This window comes from Haliotis rufescens, unplaced genomic scaffold (genome assembly GCF_023055435.1).
Source record: "Haliotis rufescens isolate VD_foot unplaced genomic scaffold, xgHalRufe1.0.p SCAF_7, whole genome shotgun sequence".
Lineage (NCBI taxonomy): Eukaryota > Metazoa > Mollusca > Gastropoda > Lepetellida > Haliotidae > Haliotis > Haliotis rufescens.
In genome coordinates, this window is record NW_025964361.1 from 59,407,702 (window position 1) to 59,430,606 (window position 22,905).

The following is a 22,905-nucleotide window of genomic DNA, read 5'->3' on the forward strand; positions in this document are numbered from 1 at the left end:
AATAGCTGGAATATTGCTGAGTGCGACGTAAAACAACCAACCAACCGTTCTGTGACCGACCATTGGATTGTCTGGTCCATTATCGATTATTTACAGACTGCTATCACAGACCTCTTATATTGTTGAATGTGGCGTTAAACTAACAACAATAAAAACGATACAACAAACTGAATCTTCAAGTTGGAGATTTGACCTATTGTGCAAGAATTTCAGTTATAGTAAAGAGTGAAGAAAAGTGTGTGTTGTCAGTTTTTGCATTTTGAAGTTGAAGATCAATGAAGAATGATGCGGGATATTTGCAATTTGTTAAAGGGTGAAGAAAACAAGGTGTTGTGTCAATTTCTAGATTCTTGGATGATTAAACTTTAGTAAATGGTTTCAAAATCCAACATGATAATTTCTTAAACTATGATAGATAAGATAGATTAACATTTAGTCACAGAAATAAACTTATGTTATTTAAATATATATCTACAAAATAAGTAAAAAATTATCCAAATGGAGCCAAGACTCTTAATTTCACGGCTGAGGCAATCTAGACTTGCCAAATAATTTTAGACTTGAGATAAACTCCTCAATTAATATATTCTCTAATGTCTCGGTGACAGACTATAGCCAAGACAATTGGTTTGTTAAATCCAAGTATTCTTCACAATTAAGATCCATGCTTGCCAAAAGAGGCGACTAACGGGATCGGGCGGTCAGGCCGGCTGACTTGGTTGAAGCATGTCATCGTGCTCATTATGTTAATCACTGGATTGTCTGGTCCAGACTCGATTATTTACAGACCGCCAGTCATATAGCTGCAATAGGGGACACGGGTGGCCCAAACGCCACGATTCAATGTTCAGAGTTGCGTCCCTTGGGTCTGCCAGAAACCTGTGATTGTGGGTTTGAATCCCGGTTCACCCCGATTGTTTCTAGGTTTGTCAGCACCGTACACTTGCTCGTGGGTTTCACCGTAGTGGTAAATGTCTGATACCCGTATCACTATGGGCTTTCCTCCCACATTAAGCTGACACGCCACAATATAACTGGAATACTGTAAAAAGCGGCGTTTACCTAAACCACTCACTCACTCACTCACTGTAGGTGGAATATTACTGAGTGCGGAGTTAAGCCACTAACCAACCGTTCTGTGACCGACCATTGGATTGTCTGGTCCATTATCGATTATTTACAGACTGCTATCACAGAGCTAAAAAATATTGTTGAATCTGGCGTTAAACAACAATCCAAACAGTACAAAAAGCTGAATCTTCAAGTTGGAGATTTAACCTATTGTGCAAGAATTTCACAGTTATAGTAAAGAGTGAAGAAAAGCGTGTGTTGTCAGTTTTTGTACTTTAGTCAATGGTTTCAAAACCAACATGGTAATTTCTAAACTATACTAGATAAGATAGATTAACATTTAGTCACAGAAATAAACTTATGTTATATAAAAATATATATATATACAAAATAAGTAAAGTATAATCCAAATGGAGCCAAGACTCTTAATTTCACGGCTGAGGCAATATAGACTTGAGTTAAACTCCTCAATTCATGAATTCTCTGTGGTCTGGGAGACAGACATATCTAAGACTATTGGTTTGTTTAATCCAAGTATTCTTCACAATTAAGATCCATGCTTGCCGTAAAAGGCGACTATGATTGTAGTAAGAGGCGACTTACGGGATCAGGCGGTCAGGCTTGCTGACTTGGTTTGAAGCATGTCATCGATGCTCATGTTGTCAGTCACTGGATTGTCTGGTCCAGACTGGAATATTTACAGACCGCGGTCATTTAGCTTGAAAATCGCTGAGTGCGGCGTAAACCAACCAACCGTTCTGTGACCGACCATTGGATTGTCTGGTCCATTATCGATTATTTACAGACTGCTATCACAGAGCTAAAAAATATTGTTGAATCTGGCGTTAAACAACAATCCAAACAGTACAAAAAGCTGAATCTTCAAGTTGGAGATTTAACCTATTGTGCAAGAATTTCACAGTTATAGTAAAGAGTGAAGAAAAGCGTGTGTTGTCAGTTTTTGTATTTTGAAGTTAATGATCCGGTTAGTCGCCTTTTGACAAGCATAGTCGCTTATTACAGCAAGCATAGGCTGCTGAAGACCCATTCTATCCCGGATCTTTTCGGCTCAATTTATGTATTCTCTCAGGTCTTGGAGACAGACTATTGGTTTGTTAAATACATATATTCTTCACGATAAAGATCCATGCTTGCCGTGAAAGACGACTATGCTTGTCGTTAGAGGCAACAAACGGGATCAGGTAGTCAAGCTCGCTGACTTTGTTGATGCATGTCATCGATCCAAATTTGCGTTGATCGATGCTCATGATGTCAATCACTGGATTGTCTGGTCCAGACTCGATTATTTACAGACTGCCGTCATATAGCTGGAATATTGCTGAGAGCGGCGTTAAACAACCCAACCAAAACGTTAGTCGCCTCTTACAACAAGTGTAAACATTATTCCAGATGTATTTGAGTATAACAGTCAGTGAGTGCGTTGCTTTAACGCTGCTTTTAACAGTATTCCAGTTATATCGCCATGTGTCAGCTTAATGTAGGAGGAAAGCCCGAAGTGATGTAGGTCTCGGACGTTTACCACTTTGGTGAAACCCACGAGGTCGGGGATGGTGCTGACAATCTAGAAATATAATTTGGACGAACCGGGATTCGAACCCACAATCATAGGTTTCTGGCGTGCCCAAGGGACGTGGAACTCTGCTCAGCGAATCGCGGCGACTCGGACGACTGGGCCACCCGAGCACACTTAGAGTATAACACCAATGGGAGGGGGGAATTTCATCATTCTTGTATTTGTTTCAGATATGCCACGGAGCAAGAATTGGAGGAAGGTGCAGGCCATGCAGCGACGGATGGAGGAGTATCACCTCCCTAAAAAAGATACCGGGGATCGAAACCCCGTTAACAAAACACACGACGAGGATGCAAACCTCGATAAAAAATGCGCACACAAAACTTTGCCTTTGAGCAATCAAATGAATGAGCAATTGAGCAATCAATCAAATGAAATCGGCCTCGATAAAAATTGTCATCAGGGGGAAGCTAAACCTGAACAAATTCTTGAACATGATACTGAGGACGTCGTCCTCATTAAAGATTGTCATCAAATCACAAACCCTGAACAAATTTTTGAACATGTACATAAACCAATGCATGTAAGTGATATTGCAGTCTGCAAAATTGATATAGATGAAAGTAACTGTGCATCTACAAGCACTGTACAGAGTCATGAAAAACTAAATGATCAATGCACTGGCAATACCCAAAGATCAAAGGACTTGCATGTAAATGGAAAAGCACTGTGTGTACAAGGATCTTTTCATCAAGGCCATTCTAGATTTGGCAAAAACAGTGGCAGACAGTGTGTTGCAAACAGTGCATCTGCAATGTTATTCAACCAAATTTTGGATATTTCTTCATGGGACCGCTATGATCTTGATAACGTTCTTTGCATAGGAAATAAGCTTTATGAAGATTCTTTAGACGAGAGGTCATCAGCTATTCATAATCCATACCTTCTGGTATCTGAGATTCGTCCAAACGTCAACTTCTTTGACAAAGAATATACATTTGACCGTGATGAATCTTTTACTGGCTTTGTGCTGAAGGATATTATTGAAAATGTAGATATTCCACAAGTCAAGTGTCTCGATGCTGCACTTCAAACAGTATTTTCAAAACATAACTCCACATTTGTGACATTTGGAGGAACAACATTTGCAGTTGTAGAAAGCAATGAGCAATTCTATGTGTTTGATTCCCATTCTCGCAACACTGCAGGGTTACAAGTGCCTGATGGTAGTAGTATTCTTATCACGTACTCAAGCCTCCACGAGGTCCAGCAACACTGTATGAATCTTGCACGTTCAATGAACCTAAATGCAGACACACAATTTGAAGTTACAGGCACTACAATCACCTCTGATGTTGAGACAGATGTGACTCATAATAATTTGCTCATTTCTGAAAATCAGCCTGATACAAATGGGAATGAACCTGATGTGGTACACATTGATCAACTCGAGAACTCACAAGATGATAGTGTGGAAATAGTTGATATTGACGAAAGTGCAATGCTATTCTGCCCTATATCATCAGATATGTGTGAGGTGAGGTGAAATTGGGTTTAACGTCGCGTCCAAGATTATTGCACTTATATAGCGACGTTGATATGTGTGAACAATTGTGCAAACAACTTGGTATTCAACATCAATGTTTATCAATATGTCAAGATCATGAGTTTGGAGTGGAAATTGGTAAACCATGTAGAACAGTACCTATTGATGGTGATGGCAATTGCTTCTTTAGAAGTCTCTCGTATGTAATCTCTGGCAGAGAAAACAATCACAGAAAAATCCGACTGGCTGTTGTGGCACACCTAAGAGAACATGCTGAAAGCTTCCACCCGTTCTTAAGATCAGGTTATGACTCTGTTGAACAATACATCTCTCAATCAAGAATGTGGTATGTTAGAACATGGGCAACAGAACTAGAAATTCTTGCAGCTGCAAATCTATTGGGCATTGACATTTGCACATTCACTGATAACAGATGGCTGAGATATCCAAACACTCAGATAAACTCGGATACAGCACACACTGGCAGATGCATATATCTAAATCATGTTGGCGAATCACATTACGATGTAGTTGCTTGTGTCAACACTCTTGGTGCCCTGAGAAACACCTGTACTGACAAATATTGTGAGAAACATTTGAACAGCAGTGTTTGTAGAAGGAGAAAGAGAAATGCTAACCATTTATCTGTAGATGACAGAGAATCAGTTTTGAAAAAACAAAAACTTGATAGCACATTAAGTACTCATTCTCATGAAGTGACGATTGATAAAGGAGAGAAAATAAATGCAAAAGGAAAGTATGCACAAACAAAGGCTAAAAAAGAGTACATGAAAGCCAAAAGAAAATCAGAGAAAGATGAGTCTGAAACTTTCAATTTGAATGTGAAAGAGAGAAAACTTATTAAAGAGAAAGAAAAGTACAACACTGTACCTGAAATCAGAAACCGAAAGAAAGAGGCCAGTTCAATGAAATACAAACACAATGAAGCACACAGGGAATTTATCAAAAGCTACAGCAAACAACAGTACGCTGATGATGCAAAACATAAAGAAACACTTAAAATGTACAGCACTGAGAAATATGCCACAGATTCTGAACACAGGGAAGCACTTAAACTTCATAGCAGTCAGAAATATGCCACAGATTCTGAACACAGGGAAGCACTTAAACTTCATAGCAGTCAGAAATATGCCACAGATTCTGAACACAGGGAAGCACTTAAACTTCATAGCAGTCAGAAATATGCCACAGATTCTGAACACAGGGAAGCACTTAAAACCCATAGCAGTCAGAAATATGCCACAGATTCTGAACACAGGGAAGCACTTAAAACTCATAGCAGTCAGAAATATGCCACAGATTCTGAACACAGGGAAGCACTTAAAACTTATAGCAGTCAGAAATATGCCACAGATTCTGATCACAGGGAATCAGTCAAAACTTATAGCAGTCAGAAATATGCCACAGATTCTGAACACAGGGAATCAGTCAAAACTTATAGCAGTCAGAAATATGCCACAGATTCTGAACACAGGGAATCAGTCAAAACTTATAGCAGTCAGAAATATGCCACAGATTCTGAACACAGGGAAGCAGTTAAAACATACAGCAGTCAGCAATATTCTAAAGATCCTAAGCATAAGGAAACTTTGAAATCATACAGTACTCAGAAATATGCAAAAGATGCAGTCCACAGGGAATCTGTTAAAACAGCCAGCATTGCAAAGTACAAAACTAGTAGTGAACATAGAGAAAATTTGAAAGAGAGACAATCTGCCAGGGTTATGCAAATAACTAAACAAAGAAAAATAATGACGAATGTTACAAAATCCTTTGTCAAGAACATTTCTGAAGGTCCAGAATTTGTGTGCTCAGTATGTCATCGAAGACTTTTCAAAAAACAGGTTATTCAATGCAAACGAACTGTGTATGAAAGCAAAGGAAACAATGTAGCAGCTGTATCTGAGAAATGCATCACTGACACTTACCTACACAAATGCACCAACAGTTGTGATGACCAATGTTCGTTTGTCAATTGTCCAGAAGGCACATTGTGGATTTGCTACACTTGTCATAGAAAACTTTTGTCTGGTAAAATGCCTGCAGAAGCTGTTGTTAACAACCTAGAACTGAGCCCTGTTCCTATGCCGCTGCAATGTCTAAATGAACTAGAGCAGCACTTGATTGCCTTGAATATTCCTTTCATGAAAATGATGGCATTGCCAAAAGGTGGACAACATGGCGTACACGGACCTGTAGTATGTGTTCCATCTAACATTCAGAAAAGCACCAGTATCTTACCAAGATGTGATGTAGATGATCAGATGATCAGAGTGAAACTAAAGAGAAAGATAACTTACAAAGGCCATTATCAATATCAGTTTGTCAACAAGGCTCATGTTAACAATGCTTTAGAATATCTTCGAACAAACAACACCTGGTACAGAGATGTGAATATTAATGAAGAATGGGTCAATCCCCTACCAGTCATTCCTGAGGAAAATGAAATTAATGATTCTGATACTGACACTGACACATTACCTGATCTTGATAAGGATAGATCAAGATTGCAAATTACTGACAATATTGAGTCTGAGAAAGAGCATGGATTACTTTTGAATACCTGTCTACAACCTCTTGATATTGGCCAAGAAGTTCTTGATCAACATTTTGAAAAGATAACCTGTGTTGCACCTGCAGAGGAAAATAATCCTGTCCGAGTATTGACAGACAAGAGCAATGAAGCGAGATCATTTCCAGTATTGTTCCCTTCAGGGTCATCTACCTTCCATGATGATCGTGAAGAGAGAATAACACTTGCACGCTACCTGCACACACGCCTAATGAATGCTGATTGTCGATTTGCGCAAAACACTGACTACATATTTTATGCTCAGTATCTTTCTGAAGTTGAACAAGTTATGTCAAATGTTTCCATTGCAATGCGCAAGGGATCACAGTGTCATGGTAGAAAGGTTACCACTGAAAATCTTACAGATGCTGATTCCCTAAGGGGCATATTAAAATCTGATGAAGGATACAGGTTCTTGAAACCCATAAGAGGAACTCCACCTTTTTGGCAATCTGCCCAAAAAGATTTATTTGCAATGTTGAGACAACTAGGTGTACCAACTTGGTTCTGTTCATTCTCATCAGCTGATATGAGGTGGCCAGAAATGATCGAAACAATACTTCGAGAAAAAGGGGATAAACGTAAAGCAAGTGAACTTGACTGGTCAGAAAAATGTTTTGTACTGAGAAAGAATCCTGTGACTGCAGCTCGTATGTTTGACCAAAGATTTCATTGCTTCTTGAAAGAGGTTATCATGTCTCCTGCAGAACCAATTGGAAAGATAAAAGATTACTTCTATCGTGTAGAATTTCAGCACCGTGGTTCCCCACACACTCATTGCCTTTTCTGGGTTGACAATGCGCCAAAGATTGATAAAGACAATGATGAAGCAGTAAAATCCTTCATTGACAACTATGTTACATGTGAAATGCCTTCAGTTGAGAATGATGAAGAATTGTACAATATTGTCAACAGTGTGCAGAAACATAGCAAAAGACATTCAAAGACATGTAACAAAAATGGCACAACATGCAGGTTCAATTTTCCTCGTCCACCAAGCAGTGAAACTTTCATTTCACGACCAGGCGATCAAGATACCAATGAAAAAAATAAAAATGAGCCAAAAACCTTGGAACAAACACGTGAATCTGTTAAACTGATGACAAACATAGATGCAAAAGCAATTTTGAAACTAATTTGGCGAGCACTAACAAATGATGAGCAAACATTTGAGTCAGTCGAAGCATTATTCACTACTATCGGGATTTCGCAAGATATGTTTGAATTGGCATGTGCAACCCTAGCCACAAAAACAAACGTTGTGTTGAAACGCAAGCCTAATGATGTATGGATAAATCAGTACAATGCAAATCTCCTCAGATGCTGGAACGCAAACATGGACATTCAGTATGTAGTTGATGCCTACTCTTGTGTTGTGTACATCATTTCATACATTTCTAAAGCAGAAAGAGAAATGGGATTACTGTTGAATCATGCCCAAAAAGAAGCAAATAAAGATAATACTGATGCAAAATCTGCGCTGAAGAAAATTGGTGCTGTATACTTACACAATCGAGAAGTGAGTGCTCAGGAAGCTGTGTTTCGAGTTTGCAATTTGAGATTGAAGGAAGGATCACGTAAAGTACAGTTCATACCAACCGTAGACCCTGTCAAAATGAGTTTGCCACTTAAAACTTTGAAAAACAAACAACAAAATGGTGAACTAGATGAAGATGAAATGTGGATGACAAGCATTGTTGATCGATACAAGAGCAGACCCAAAGGTGACGAGTTCAATAACATGTGTCTTGCTACTTTTTGCTCAGAATACAGAGTGGTGTCAAAATCTGAAGTTACAAGGGTGTCTGATGCAAAACGGCATAGTCCACTAGTAACATTGCAAAATGGCCTTGGTCATGTGAAAAAACGTACTCGAACTGATGCAGCAGTTATCAGATATGCCAGATTTTCTCGTACAAAGGATCCAGAGAAATACTATCACAGTATGCTGCAGCTATTCTTGCCATATACATTTGATACTCAGTTAAAACCAGATGCTTTCAATTCATATGAAGATTTCTATCGAACTGGTGCTGTCCAGATTGCAAACTGTCCTGTGGAAACTGTGAAAGAGATTGTTGACAGAAACAAAGGCATGTTTGAGAAAGATGCTGAAGTTATTGATGACGCAGAGGAATTGTTTGAACAATTTGGTCAATTGGAAGATGCTTGGGCTCAAATTTGTCCAGAGACTGAATCTGAAAGACTAGAATGTGAAGATGCACATACTCGTATATCCGATGAGGAAACAGAAACTGAATCTGTTAGAAACATGCCTGACTTGCTCCAGCCTAATAACACACTATCTAAAACAGAGCTACTTCAGAGTACAGTGTCGAGGCAGGAAGCGAACACTATTTTGAGATCAATGAATAAAGAACAAGCTGATATTTTCTACAAAATAAGACAATGGTGTTTGGATAAAAAGAATGGCAAAAATCCTGATGCATTTAAGCTATTTCTGACTGGTGGAGCTGGTACTGGAAAAAGCCGTTTGATCAAGGCCATTTGCTATGAATCTACACGACTTCTAGCCCCTATCCAAAACAATCCAGATGACATCTCTGTACTTTTGGTAGCTCCAACTGGTGTTGCAGCATTTAACATTAATGCATCCACAATACACAGTGCACTCTCAATTGGAATTGATGCAAAACTGCCATACCAGCCACTTGGTGAGGAAAAGGTCAATAGCCTTCGATCAAAGTTGCAAAGTATTCACATACTTATCATCGATGAAATATCAATGGTTGATCACAAGCTGTTATCATACATTCATGGTAGACTGAGACAGATCAAACAAACTGCTGATTATTCACCATTTGGAAATGTATCTGTAATTGCTGTTGGCGACTTTTATCAGTTACCACCTGTTAAGGGTACACCTTTATATGTTGGCACAAATGGATTTGACCTCTGGAATGACAATTTCTCTATCGCAGAATTGACCATGATCATGAGACAAAAAGACCCTGCATTTGCACAACTTCTGAATAGGTTACGAACACGAAAAAGATCAGAGCCTCTTGAAACAAGTGATGTCAATATGCTAATGCAACAAGAAACTGGTATAGAGGATGCTGATTCCATTCACATTTTTGCAACAAACGCTCAGGTTGATGAATTCAATGTCACTGCCCTTCATTCTAAATGTACAGATCCAATTTCCATTCAAGCACAAGATTTCTCAAGAAATCTGAAAACAGGGAAACTTGAAAAGAGAGAAAACCCTCATGTGAAAGTTTATAACTCAGTCTTACAAAAAAGTCTATTTGTAGCAATTGGTGCTCGTGTGATGATCACAAAAAATATTGATACATCAGATGGTCTTGTGAATGGAGTATTTGGAACTATTAGCCACATATCTTTGACTGATGGTGAAGCATTTCCTTCGAGCATATATGTTGTGTTTGACAATGATAAAGTTGGTCACAAACTACGAAACCTGAAAGGGACTGCATCTGCATTACAAACAACCAGTACTCCCATCTCACCACTTGAAGAAACTGTTTCAAACAATGGAGGCATTAGACGACAATTTCCACTCAAACTAGCCTGGGCTTGCACCATACACAAAGTACAAGGGATAACAGTGAACAAAGCTGTCGTTTCATTGGGCAAGATCTTTGCAGCAGGACAAGCTTACGTGGCATTAAGTCGAGTATCCTCTCTTGGAGGTCTGATCATTGAGAATTTTAAAGAGTCGGTCATATACAGCAGTGAAAAAGTCGAGGCAGCAGTGTCTTGTATGCCAAAGTTCATGAATGCAAATCAGAGACTAAATGATGGTCATGCTACATGTACATTCATTTTGCAAAACATTGAGGGCCTTCAATCACATATTCAAGATTTGCAGAATGACAGGAGGTTTTTTGAGGCCGATTTCATTTGCTTGACAGAAACATGGTTATCTGATACACATCTGCCTGATGAACCAAAACTTGATAGATTTACATTGCATCATAAAACCAGATCACAGTCCTATGAATCGTCTGAACAAATGCTGATGGAATTAAAGAATCAAACTCATGGTGGCGTTGGAGTTTATTGTAGTGAAAACAAAACCTGTGAATTTCCTCAGTTTCCAGTAACAAATCTAGAGTATCTGGCATTTTATGTCATGGAACTGCAAGCTCATGTTGTTATCATCTACAGGCCAAACTCATACAAAGTTGATATTTTCAGAAAGCATTTATTGCAACTTGTTCAGGAACTTGACAAACATTCTGCTCGATCGATTATCATGGGTGATTTCAATGAGAATGTCTTTTCATCATCTTCCATACAAACTTTGATGGAATCGAATGGTTTTACACAAATAGTTTCAGAATCTACCACTGAAAGTGGAACGCTTATTGACCACGTATATGTCCGAGGACTTGAGAATGTATTGGTGCATATTCTTCCAACTTATTATGGTTACCATGAAGCTATTGAAATCAAACTTTGAATTAAACTGTACAAATGATGAAAGCAATTTGTCATGTGATAATGATAATCAAAGCCAGGGGGGTATGGGGTAGGGGTATGGTATTGAGCTGGAAGGGCCCCCCTGTAGATACTGGTACGCCAGAAAATGTCTATCAGGTGCAAATGTCATTGTAAATATGTACAAATCAACTGATTTATGAATAATCCGATGTCAATTAGGTGAGCTTGTTATGCTTATTGATGTATTGTTTTCCCGTTTCATGAAAGATTATGACATTTGACAATTAAAATTATCCCCCTCATCAACGACGTTGCCGGGGGATATTGAAATGGGTTCCGTCCGTCCGTGTGTGCGTTCCGAAATCGTTTCCGGAATATAACTCAGAAACCGTTTAATATTTCTCTTCGTTCTGAACTGGTGTATTTTGATATTTAGGGATTTTAGAAATGTTTATTTTTTACGTTTCCATGGCAACAAGTTGGACTTCGGTTCTATGGAGTAGAGTTCGTTTCCAGAGCATAACTCAAAACCCATTCAATAGTTTCTCACAAAACTTTGCCAGACACATACTGAACTGGTGCCTTTTGATATTTGGCACTTTAAGAAATGTTTATTTTTTACGTTTCCATAGCAACAAGTTTGACTTTAAAAAGAATATGGGTAGAGTTCGATTCTGGATTAAATTTTCCCCATCTATCAGACACATGCTGAATTGTTGCCTTTTGCTATTTATGAATTTTAGAAATTTATATTACTGGGCATTATTTCCAGAGCTTGACTCATACACCATTTAATATTTTCCAATGAAACTGTGTTAAAATTGGCGGGAGATATAGATGACTTCGTCAGCTATACGCTTGTTATAATTTTGGAATGCTCCTCTAAACCATGTGTTCTTGCTGTGTGATGTTCGAAAGAAATTAGGGAATATTTATCATGCTAATATTTAAAAAAAAGTTTAGTAGAAGTCTTTGATCTCGGCAACAATGTCCTGTTTTATTATTGTATGAACAGTTGATTATGAAGAAAACATCACTGATTTCTCCGCATTGTTACCGGGTCGATCTGAATTGGAACTGATTGGTTCTGCTTCAACATGTTCAATGAACGGTAAACAAAATATGTTGTGATGACAAGTTTCTGGACTGAAAACTGAATGGGTTACCTTGTATTTGAAAACATCTCTCAAATACAGTATATGACAGTTGAAGAGACATCATTTTACGAGTAATTGAAGAAGATGCATAACGTCATATCCAGACTCAATGAGAGAATCACCTAAGAACTACCAGTACCTTATCATCTATTACCATGTTTATCTTCTATCAACGAAAACCGTTATCTTTCTGATGCAACCAGTGGACATCAGATGGTACATATGGAAACTGAACAAGAACTGTTGACGTGTGTGAGAGTAACAGAATGTCGTGACCTTTACCTTCACTGACGACAGGTGCCAGATGTATGACAACACTTGTTTTGTGTGCTCACCCAACCTTAAAAGGGATTCCTGACTCTGAACAATTGAATTTGTCTCCAATTTGATTGGACCAATGTTTGAAATTGTACTCCAAAGTCATCATGTCACATCATAAAGTGTTGTCAGTAACTAGTCCAGCACTTGTATAACACTTGTGATTTCAGGGACATCCTTCCAATTCCATCACAGTTCATCATTATAGAAGTCATTTCAAGCTCCAGTTCTTCATTCATGTTATCATAGCTGACCCATGATCAATTCTTTAATTAGAAATCGACCCCTTTCACAATTTTATGTAATAGCAATGTTTTCGTAGTTTCAATATTCCCTAATTTCTTCCCAAGAAGGTATATAGCGCATAGCAATACGATTTAGTATTTTATCATCTTATTTTGCAAGAGCAATTATTGTGCAGTTACTCTGACCTTAAACCTTCATCAAACCATAATTTTCTGTAATTAAGAGTAGGATGTACATCAAAACATGCTACTTACATCAACTGATCTATCTTGTGGAACATGTTATTATAATAACATCTGTCCTCCTTGGACAAAGGCGTAAAGACTATAAGGGTTATGATAAATGTGTGTGTTTCCTATTTCAGCCCACCCGCTAAGATTATATCAATTTTTATAAATGACTATTTTTATGTGAAGCACAACAAAGTTGCAAATTATAACAATGTGTTCAATAACAATGTTCCGTTTTTAGTTATGTATTATGTCACTTGAAATATAAACAAACATTAATGATTCATTGTGATGTTATTTCTTTGAACAATTAATCAGAAGTAAAATCCTATTTGTTATCCATCAAACGACATCTTTATTATTCGTTCATTATGCAGATAATAGTTTGGTGTGGGATGCATTGAAACCAGAAATAGAAAATCAAAATGCATTTCAAGAAATAAGTTCAGCGGAAAACATTACAATCACGTAACATTGATAATGTTTAATCAAAAGTCCCTCTCATACAAGATCACCTATAACGTTAAATAATAAAAGGTGACCGACATCTGATGATTCTAAAAAAATGCCGCAGAAACACACCCTAGAATACATTTGCTGAAACACAGCAGACATGACACTGGAACATATACCTTTTTAGTGGTTTGTTTGTAAGTTTGTGTAACGCCGTTATCAGCAATTTTCCAGCTATAAGACAGTGGTCTGTAATCAATCGAGTGTGTGCCAGACAATCCAGTGATTGACAACATGGGCTTCGATCCACGCAATTGGGATCCCGGATCTTCACGAGTCTGCGCAATTGGAATGAGATGACATGCATCAATCAAGTCAGCAGTCTCCGATCCGGTTAGTTGCCTCTTACGACAAGCATAGTCACCCTTACCGCCTGCAACCATGGGTTACTGGAGATCTATTCTTAGCCGGATCTTCACAGGACCCTTTTGAGTAGTCCCCTCCTTATCAGGATATCGCTCCCTTCTATCTGCACCACTTATCAAAGCCTGTGCTCATATAGTTTGAGACAAGTAGTGAGGGGTAAATACATCACGAAAACCACCAATCTAATTTGGCTGCCAAACAATGCCATTTGTCATCATGAAACCTCGAGGCGATGTTGATGGACTCTCTTGCCAAATGTTTTATGTCAATAAACAAGTAGTTTCGGAGATGATTGCTGCTAAACAAAGCAACGTTCTCACGAACGCACACACAGACACATGTACATAAACATACGTACAAACGTACGCACGCCCAAACCACACAAATAACACACGTACAAACACTCCCAAAAACGCGCACAAACGCAAACGCACGCTCGAACTAACATACTCACGCACACGAAAAACGAACAAATGCACACACCAACTAACGTGCGCAAACCGCCCGAAATCACAGGAAATGGCCCCGAAACACACGGGTAACAAAGTTTGATGTGCTAGATATGGAGAACATTCTCAGAAAGTTTCAAAGCATTCCATTCAGTGGATTCATAGGAGTACCTTGAATCCAATATGGCTGCCAAACCACGTGACCAATGACCAAGATCAAAGAACATGAAATGTCAAGCACCCAAAGCAGCAGAGACGTCTAATGTTTGAAAGTAATCGGACAAGCGGTTGCAAAGCAATAGGGCCAAATATAGCTTTAAAAAATTGCAAGTTTTTCAGTTATCTGCCCTTGGCCATTGGGCCTATGGCCTTGGAATTTGTGTGGTATCTGGTACGTAAGTATCTTGATACACATACACATTATGAGCGGAATCGAGGCAGTGGTTATTATGCTAGCTCTGGTGCAAAAATCGGCGGAATAATAATAATATTAAATCAAACGATAGCACTTGGACTCTTCAGATTTTCGGCTTGGTGACTCTCAAACAAACTGTAACTTCTTTGTCAGTTGGGCTCCAGTCAAATGGATGAGAGTTCTGAGTTCGTCAGGGCCCCGGGTGAGATAAAGTGCTAAACCTGTTTCCGACCTCGTCCATATTCAAATCCCCAATGGGTTTACCTGTACCAACGCCGTCCAATGTAAGGAACCGCTTGTGAGGCATCACAACTACGAAATTGACATGTGCCCGAGTGTCCCATGGTGTTTTAACCAATTTCCGACTTCCCATGTTTGACCTCGGTCATGTTCGAATCCGCATTTGGTTTGCTTGTACCAACGCCGTCAAATGTAATGAACCGCTTGTGAGACATCACCAATGTGCCCCAGTGTATTCTTAACCCATGTTTGATTTCGACCATGTTCGAATCCACATATGGTTTGCTTGTACCAACGCTGTCAAATGTAATGAACCGCTTGTGAAACATCACCTCGTGTGTCCCAGTGTGTTCTTAACCCCTGTTTGACTTCGACCATGTTCGAATCCTCAAATGGTTTGCCTGTACCAACGCCGTCAAATGTAATGAACCGCTTGTGAGACATCCCCACATATGTCCCAGTGAGTTCTTAACCCATGTTTGACTTCGACCATGTTCGAATCCTCAAATGGTTTGCCTGTACCAAAGCCATTAAATGAAATTAACCGCTTGTCAGACATCCCCACATATGTCCCAGTGTGTTTTCAACCCATTTCCGACCTCGAATCATCATGTTCGAATCCTCAAAGGGTTTGCTTGTACCAACTCCGTCGAAAGAAGTCACTGTTTGCAGGACATCACCACTACGAAATTGGTGTGTGCCAGAGTTAACCAGAGTGTTCTAAACCCATTTACCACCCAGACAATGTTCGAATCTCGGTAATCGCCTCTTGAGACAAGCATGGGTTGCTGAAGACCAATTCTAACCCTCAGAATACATACTGCAAAAGACACTTGACGGTCAAAGGGAAATAATCCTGAGTTTTCTCATATAGCTTTTAAAATTGCTTATTTTTCAGTTATCTGCCCTTGGTCTTTGGGCCTACGGCCTTGGAATTTGTGTGGTATCTGGTACGTAAGTATCTGGATACACATACCAAATTTGAATGGAATCCAGGCAGTGGTTATTATATTAGCTCTGGCACAAAAATCGGCGGAATAATAATAATATTAAATCGAACGATAGCACTTGGACTCTTCAGCTTTTAGGCTTGGTGACTCTGAACCAGACTGTTACTTCTTTGTCAGTTGAGCTCCAGTCAAATGGATGAGCGTTCTGAGTTTGTCAGGGTTTATGTCGTATTGCTGAGATAAAGTGCTAAACCTGTTTCCGACCTCGTCCATGTTCGAATCCTCAAATGGTTTGCCTGTACCAAAGCCGTCAAATGTAATGAACCGCTTGTCAGACATCACCACGTGTGCCCCAGTGTGTTCTTAACCCATGTTTGACTTCGACCATGTTCGAATCCTCAAATGGTTTGCCTGTACCAACGCCGTCAAATGTAATGAACCGCTTGTCAGACATCACCACATGTGTCCCAGTGTGTTCTTAACCAATGTTTGACATCGACCATGTTCGAATCCTCAAATGGTTTGCCTGTACCAACGCCGTCAAATGTAATGAACCGCTTGTGAGACATCACCACATGTGTCCCAGTGTGTTCTTAACCAATGTTTGACTTCGACCATATTCGAATCCTCAAATGGTTTGCCTGTACCAACGCCGTGAAATTTAAGGAACCGCTTGTGAGACATCCCCACATGTGTCCCAGTGTGTTCTTAACCCATTTCCGACCTCGAATCCTCATGTTCGAATCCTCAAATGGTTTGCCTGTACCAACTCCGTCAAAAGATAGTCACTGTTTGCAGGACATCGCCACTACGAAATTGGTGTGTGCCAGAGTTAACCAGAGTGTTCTAAACCCATTTACCACCCAGACAATGTTCGAATCCCGATCATCGCCTCTTGAGACAAGCATTGGTTGCTGAAGACCAATTCTAACCCTCATCTTCAAGGGTAGTATACATACTGCAAAAGACACTTGACGGTCAAAGGGAAATAATCCTGAGTTTTCTGAGCGATGTTTTCGGTATTTTGTCAATATTATCACCAGGCTGTGTTACTTTTTGCATGCAACCAAGAACAAAAGATGAGGTACATATGGCACACTAACTTCATGTAAACTTTCAATAGTTTCTGTGGAGAACCTTACAAGATGTGATCTTTATTTAAAGGAACAATTCGGTGAAAGAAATCATCAAAATCAAAATCAAACAGAGCCGTCACTAAGACAGATATCCAAAAACGGCTAACAGAGTTTGGTGTGTTATGTGTGGAGACAATTCTCAGAAAGTTTGAAAGCATTTCATGCAGTGGATTCAGAGGAGATAGTATTTGAAGACAGGTACCCAAAAAACCCTGTGAAAACCTTGAATCCAATATGGCAGCAACTAAAAAAGATATCCAAAATCGGCTAACAGAGTTTGATGTGATATGTATGGAGACAGTACTCAGAAAGTTTGGATGCATTTCATGCATTGGATTCAGAGGAGATAGGATTTGAAGACAGGTACCCCCAAAACCCTGTAAAAACTTTGAATCCAATATGGCTGCCAAACCACGTGACCAGTGGCCAAGATCAAAGAACAGAAAATGTTAAGCACCCTAAACAGCAGACATGTGTAAAGTTTGAAAGTAATCAGACAAGCGGTTGCGGAGCAATAAGGCGAAATATATCTTCAAAAAATACTTGTTTTTCAGTTATCTGCCCTTGGCCATTGGGCCTACGGCCTTGGACTTTTTGTGGTATTTGGTACCTAACAACTTGCACACACACACAAAATTTGAACAAAATCGAGCCAGTGGTTAAACTGCTATCTCTGGAACAAAAAACGGCGGAATAATAAATAATAATAATAATAATAATAATAATAATAATAATAATAAATTAAAGCTGCAAGCAGCATTGGCGGGCTCCAAGTTACACTGTGCACAAACGTCCATGTTCGAATCCTTAAAGGGTTTCCTTGTACCAAATCCGTCACAAGTAGGCACAACTTGCAGGGTATTGCGCTACGAAATTGGTGTGTGCTAAGTCTGTTTTAAACCCATTTCCGACATCAAACATGTTCGAATCCTCTAAGGGTTTGTTTGTACCAACTCTGTCAAAAGATAGTCACCGTTTGCAGGACATTGGCGTGTTCCAGGGGTGTCCCAAATTATAATCAAATATTACCACCAAGTGTTGTTACTTTTTCCATGCACCCAAGAACAGAAAATAAGATGCATATGATACACTAACTTCATGTAAACTTGCAATAGTTTCTGTCAACACGCTAACAAGATATGATCGTTAAAGTAAAATTTCGGTAATTTTTTTTATCAAAATCAAAATCTAATACAATCGCAACTAAAACAGATATCCCAAAACGGCTATGAGAGTTTGCTGTGTTGTGTGTGGAGACAATTCTCAGAAAATTTGGAAGCATTTCATGCAGTGGACTCGGAGTTGTTTGCGTTTGAAGACAGGTACCCAAAAGACACTGTGAAAACCTTGAATCCAATATGGCTGCCAAACCATGTGACCAATGACCAAAGTCAAAGAACAAAATATGTCAAGCAGCTCAAGCAGCAGATACATGCAAGTTTTCAAAGTAATCTGATAAGCGGTTGCGGAGCAATAGGGCGAAATACATCTTTAAAAACGTCTTGATTTTTAGTTATCTGCCCTTGGCCTTTGGACCTACGGCCTTGGGGTTTTGGCGGGCTCTAGTACCCAACGGCCTTCATACACATACAAAATTTGAACAAAATCGAGCCAGTGGTTATTTTGCTAGCTCTGGTACAAAAATCGGCGGAATAATAATAATATTAAATCAAACGATAACACTGGGGCTCTTCAGCCTTTCGGCTTGGGGACTCTTCAACAGGCTGTAACTTCTTTGTCAGTTGGGCTCTCAAACGGATTAGCGTTCTGCGTTCGTCCGGGCCCGGGGTTCCTGTCGCATTGCTGAGATAAAGTGCTAAACTTGTTTCCGACCTCGTTCATATTCGAATCCTCAAAGGGTTTACCTGTACCAACGCCGTCAAATGTAAGGAACCTCTTGTGAGACATCACCACTACTAAATTGACATGTGCCTGGGTGTCCCAGGATGTTTTAACCAATTTCCAACTTTGACCATGTTCGAATCCTCAAATGGTTTGCTTGTACCAACGCCATTATATGTAAGGAACCGCTTGCGAGACATCACCACACGTGTCCTAGTGTGTTTTTAACCCATGTCTGACTTCGACCATGTTCGAATCCGCATATGGTTTGCTTGTACCAACGCCATCAAATGTAATGAACCGCTGGTGAGACATCACCACATGTGTCCCAGTGTGTTCTTAACCCATGTTTGACTACAACCATGTTCGAATCCCGAAATGGTTTGCTTGTACCAACGCCGTTAAATGTAATAAACCGCTTGTGAGACATCATGACATGTGTCCCAGTGTATTCTTAACCAATGTTTGACTTCGACCATGTTCGAATCCGCACATGGTTTGCTTGTACCAACTCCATCAAAAGATAGTCCACGTTTGCAGGACATTGCCGCTACCAAATTGGCGTGTGCCACAGTTTCCCAGAGTGGACTAAATGCCAACCTCCATATTCTAATCCGCAAATGGTTTGCAAATGGTTTGCTTTTAACAACGCTGTCAAAAATAAGGTACCGTAGCAATTGGCAATTGAGAAATGAAGAATCAAGTCAGCGAGTCTGATCACCCAATCCGATCAGTCGCCTCCTGTGTCAAGCATAGTTGCCTCTTGAGACAAGCATCGTTTGAAAAAGGCCAATTCTAACTCTGGTCGTCAAGGGTAGTACACATAATATTGAACAAGGCTGTGGAGAACGCTAGGGTATCTGCAAAGCCAGTGAATGGGGGTTTATAGTAGATTTATGAGGCGCTTCCATCAGTATTTGTACTTGGGTGAATTTTTTTATCAAAATCAAAATCCAATATGACCGCAACTAAAAAAGATATAAAAAAACGGCTATGCTCATTTGTTGTGTTCTGTATGGAGACAATTCTCAAAAAGTTTGAAATCATTTCATGCAGGGGATTCAGAGGAGATAGTATTTGAAGACAGGTGCCCATAAAACCCTGTCAAAACCTTGAATCCAATATGGCTGCCAAACCATGTGATCAATGACCAAAGTCAAAGAACAAAAAATATCAAGCAACTTAAGCAGTAGATACATGCAAGGTTTGAAAGTAAACGGGCAAACGGTTGTAGAGCAACAGGGCAAAATATATCGTCAAAAAATACTTGTTTTTCAGTTATCTGCCCTTGGCCTTTAGGCCTACGGCCTTGGCTTTCTGGCGGGCACTAGTACCCAACGGTCTACAAACACACACAAAATTTGAACAAAATCGAGCTCGTGGTTATTTTGCTAGGGCAGGTACAAAAATCGGCGGAATAATAAATAATAATAATAATAATAAATATAGCTGCAAGCAGCGATGTCGGGCTCCCGCTTCGTAAGAATTGTGGAAGCGGATCCTGTTCTATTCATAGATGTACTTTTGTAAAATTGCACTTTGGTTATACAGAGTACTAAAAACCATTGAAACTGAGTTCTTAATAAAACTAATTGATTACCATTAAGGCATTTTCTCCTGTTGTTATATAAAAGCATTCGGATATGCGGAAGGATATGTGCTATACTGTGCACGACTATAATATGATCTGGATTATCAATAGGATATTTCACCTGTCCGTTTTGACCAAGAAAAAAATTCCCATTTTGGCCCTGTACCTGTTAAGTATGGAAGATACCAGCATGCAGAGGTGTTGGTGACTTGTTATTGTAATATGCAGGAAATGGATGTTGTCATTTGACCCGTGCTCAGGGATGAGATGGCTTAGACCATTATCTAACAGTAACAACACATGTCGGTCACCTCTTGGCATCTCCTTGTTGAAGCAATTCAACCAATCAGCTAAGAAAACCCCAAGCCTTCCAAGCGTTTGTGATCAAAGTTTAAAAGAAGATTAGCTGTAAACACAATGGAGATCAATGCACTTAAGTAGGTTGAGAACGGGACTGGTTTCTAATCCATAATGTGCTGGTAAATAATACTCCTTAAAGTCGGCATTATATCTGGGATCTTTCAGAAAAAAAATTGGAATTATCAATAATGAACAGGTTCAGATCATAAAGGGGTAGTTTGATAGTGCGGAAATCCGTTCCAAGGAAAAACAAGGCATTTTATAAAAAGAAAACCAAACATGTTCTACAAAGATCCTTTAGACAGGGAGCAACTGAATGGATATAGTGTACAAGTACGGGAAACTGCACTTTCCACTGGCAGAATGCATTACAAACAGCGTGAAGAGAATCTATACAGAAACAGACTATATAAGTCGCTACTATTGAAACGAAGTGAACATATAAATGGTCTGTTATTACTTCAAATTGTGTTAACATAATTAAGACAAGAACCAGTACAATAAACGGAGAGTTCAGCGATATTAAACTTTCAATCACAAACGTACAAAATGCGTGCTTTCTGCTGGCAGAGACTACTGAAAACAGCGTGAAGAAAATCCATAATGAAACAGACTATAGAAATCGCCGCTATCGAAACATGAAGTCAACATATAACCCGTCTGTTACTATACTTGAAGTTGTGGTAATACAATTATGACAAGTACCAGTAAATTAATCGGAGAGTTCAGGAACATCAAACTTTGAATCACAAACCTACCGTAAATCCCACAGTCCGATAAAGATTTATGAAGGAGGTGTCCTCGGGGGGTCCTGTTTTGACCGGAGGAGCCCACGCGTGGCTCTCAGATGACCCCGCTGACAGCAGCTTATGTAATCCGCTATCGCGCTATCACTGCCTCGCGCTACCATTACCGTGCACGTGGATCACGTTCCAATATGCAACCGACCGACCCAGCCGCATGGGACTGAGGTAAGCTGACACGCTGTGAGGCCAATAAACATGTATGCGCAGTTCTTTGCTTGACAATGTGTATTGTGAATTCGCGCCAATTAATGCAGCTATGAGCTTAGACATAACAAAACATGCGATGTTGATATTTACTCCAAGTTTCTATACAGAACCGTTGAACGTACGAGCGCAAACGTAAATGTATTTCTATAGTCCGTTTCTGCTTGCGTTGTCCATCAGCTGTTTTAACACTGTATCTCATTGACCCTGATATCTGATTTCTGTGGTCCATAGCCTAAAACTATACACAAAGCTCACGTACTACAGACTGTAGTTTGTTATATAAATAAACCTATACCGACAATAATGTAGCGTATAGCTCCAAGAGAACGGAATCGTATGCACAAGTATTGCTGTCGATTGAAGTGCAGTGAACGGGACTTATTTGTCATTCTACGGCTGCTTCTTTCAGTGTCTTTTACTTTAAAAAATGTTTGAAGAGTTCGTAAAGCACCCATGTCACCCCCACTAAATGACATTTCCAGAACATGTGAAATAAGAGTTTGATGTATGTAGGATTTGTGATTTGTGACTGCATTTCAATATCGAATTGCACATGTAAATACTAAAGATTGCCTAGTCTGCCAGTTATAGAATGATCTGGTTAGGAGCAAGATGCTGAAAGATGTTGTTATACATAAATTATGCATCATTTCTCTCCCCGTCGTCTTATTTCCTATGTCGCTACAATTGGTCGTGATAACAGACATCCCCACTCAATATACATATACAAAATCTGGTCGAAATCGGACGAGTAGTTTCGGACTTACGGGTATTTAGAGTTCAGCTATTTGTCAAGTTTAGAGTTGTGCTATATGGCAAGTTTGAAGTTGATGGACCTGGGCCAAAGAGTGCCATTTTCAAAAAGCTGTAGCTCCGTTGACCATTGGGCTAGAGACAAACGGTT

General features: G+C 39.5%; 1 protein-coding gene across 1 annotated transcript; it reads left to right on the forward strand.

Moving 5' to 3' along the window:
• Positions 1-4,204: 4,204 nt before the first annotated feature.
• LOC124128768 lies at positions 4,205-15,264 on the forward strand. The gene has a single exon (XM_046492223.2). The coding sequence runs from the start codon at positions 4,205-4,207 to the stop codon at positions 11,192-11,194; it is 6,990 nt and encodes a 2,329-aa protein (XP_046348179.2). The 3' UTR covers positions 11,195-15,264.
• Positions 15,265-22,905: the final 7,641 nt, after the last annotated feature.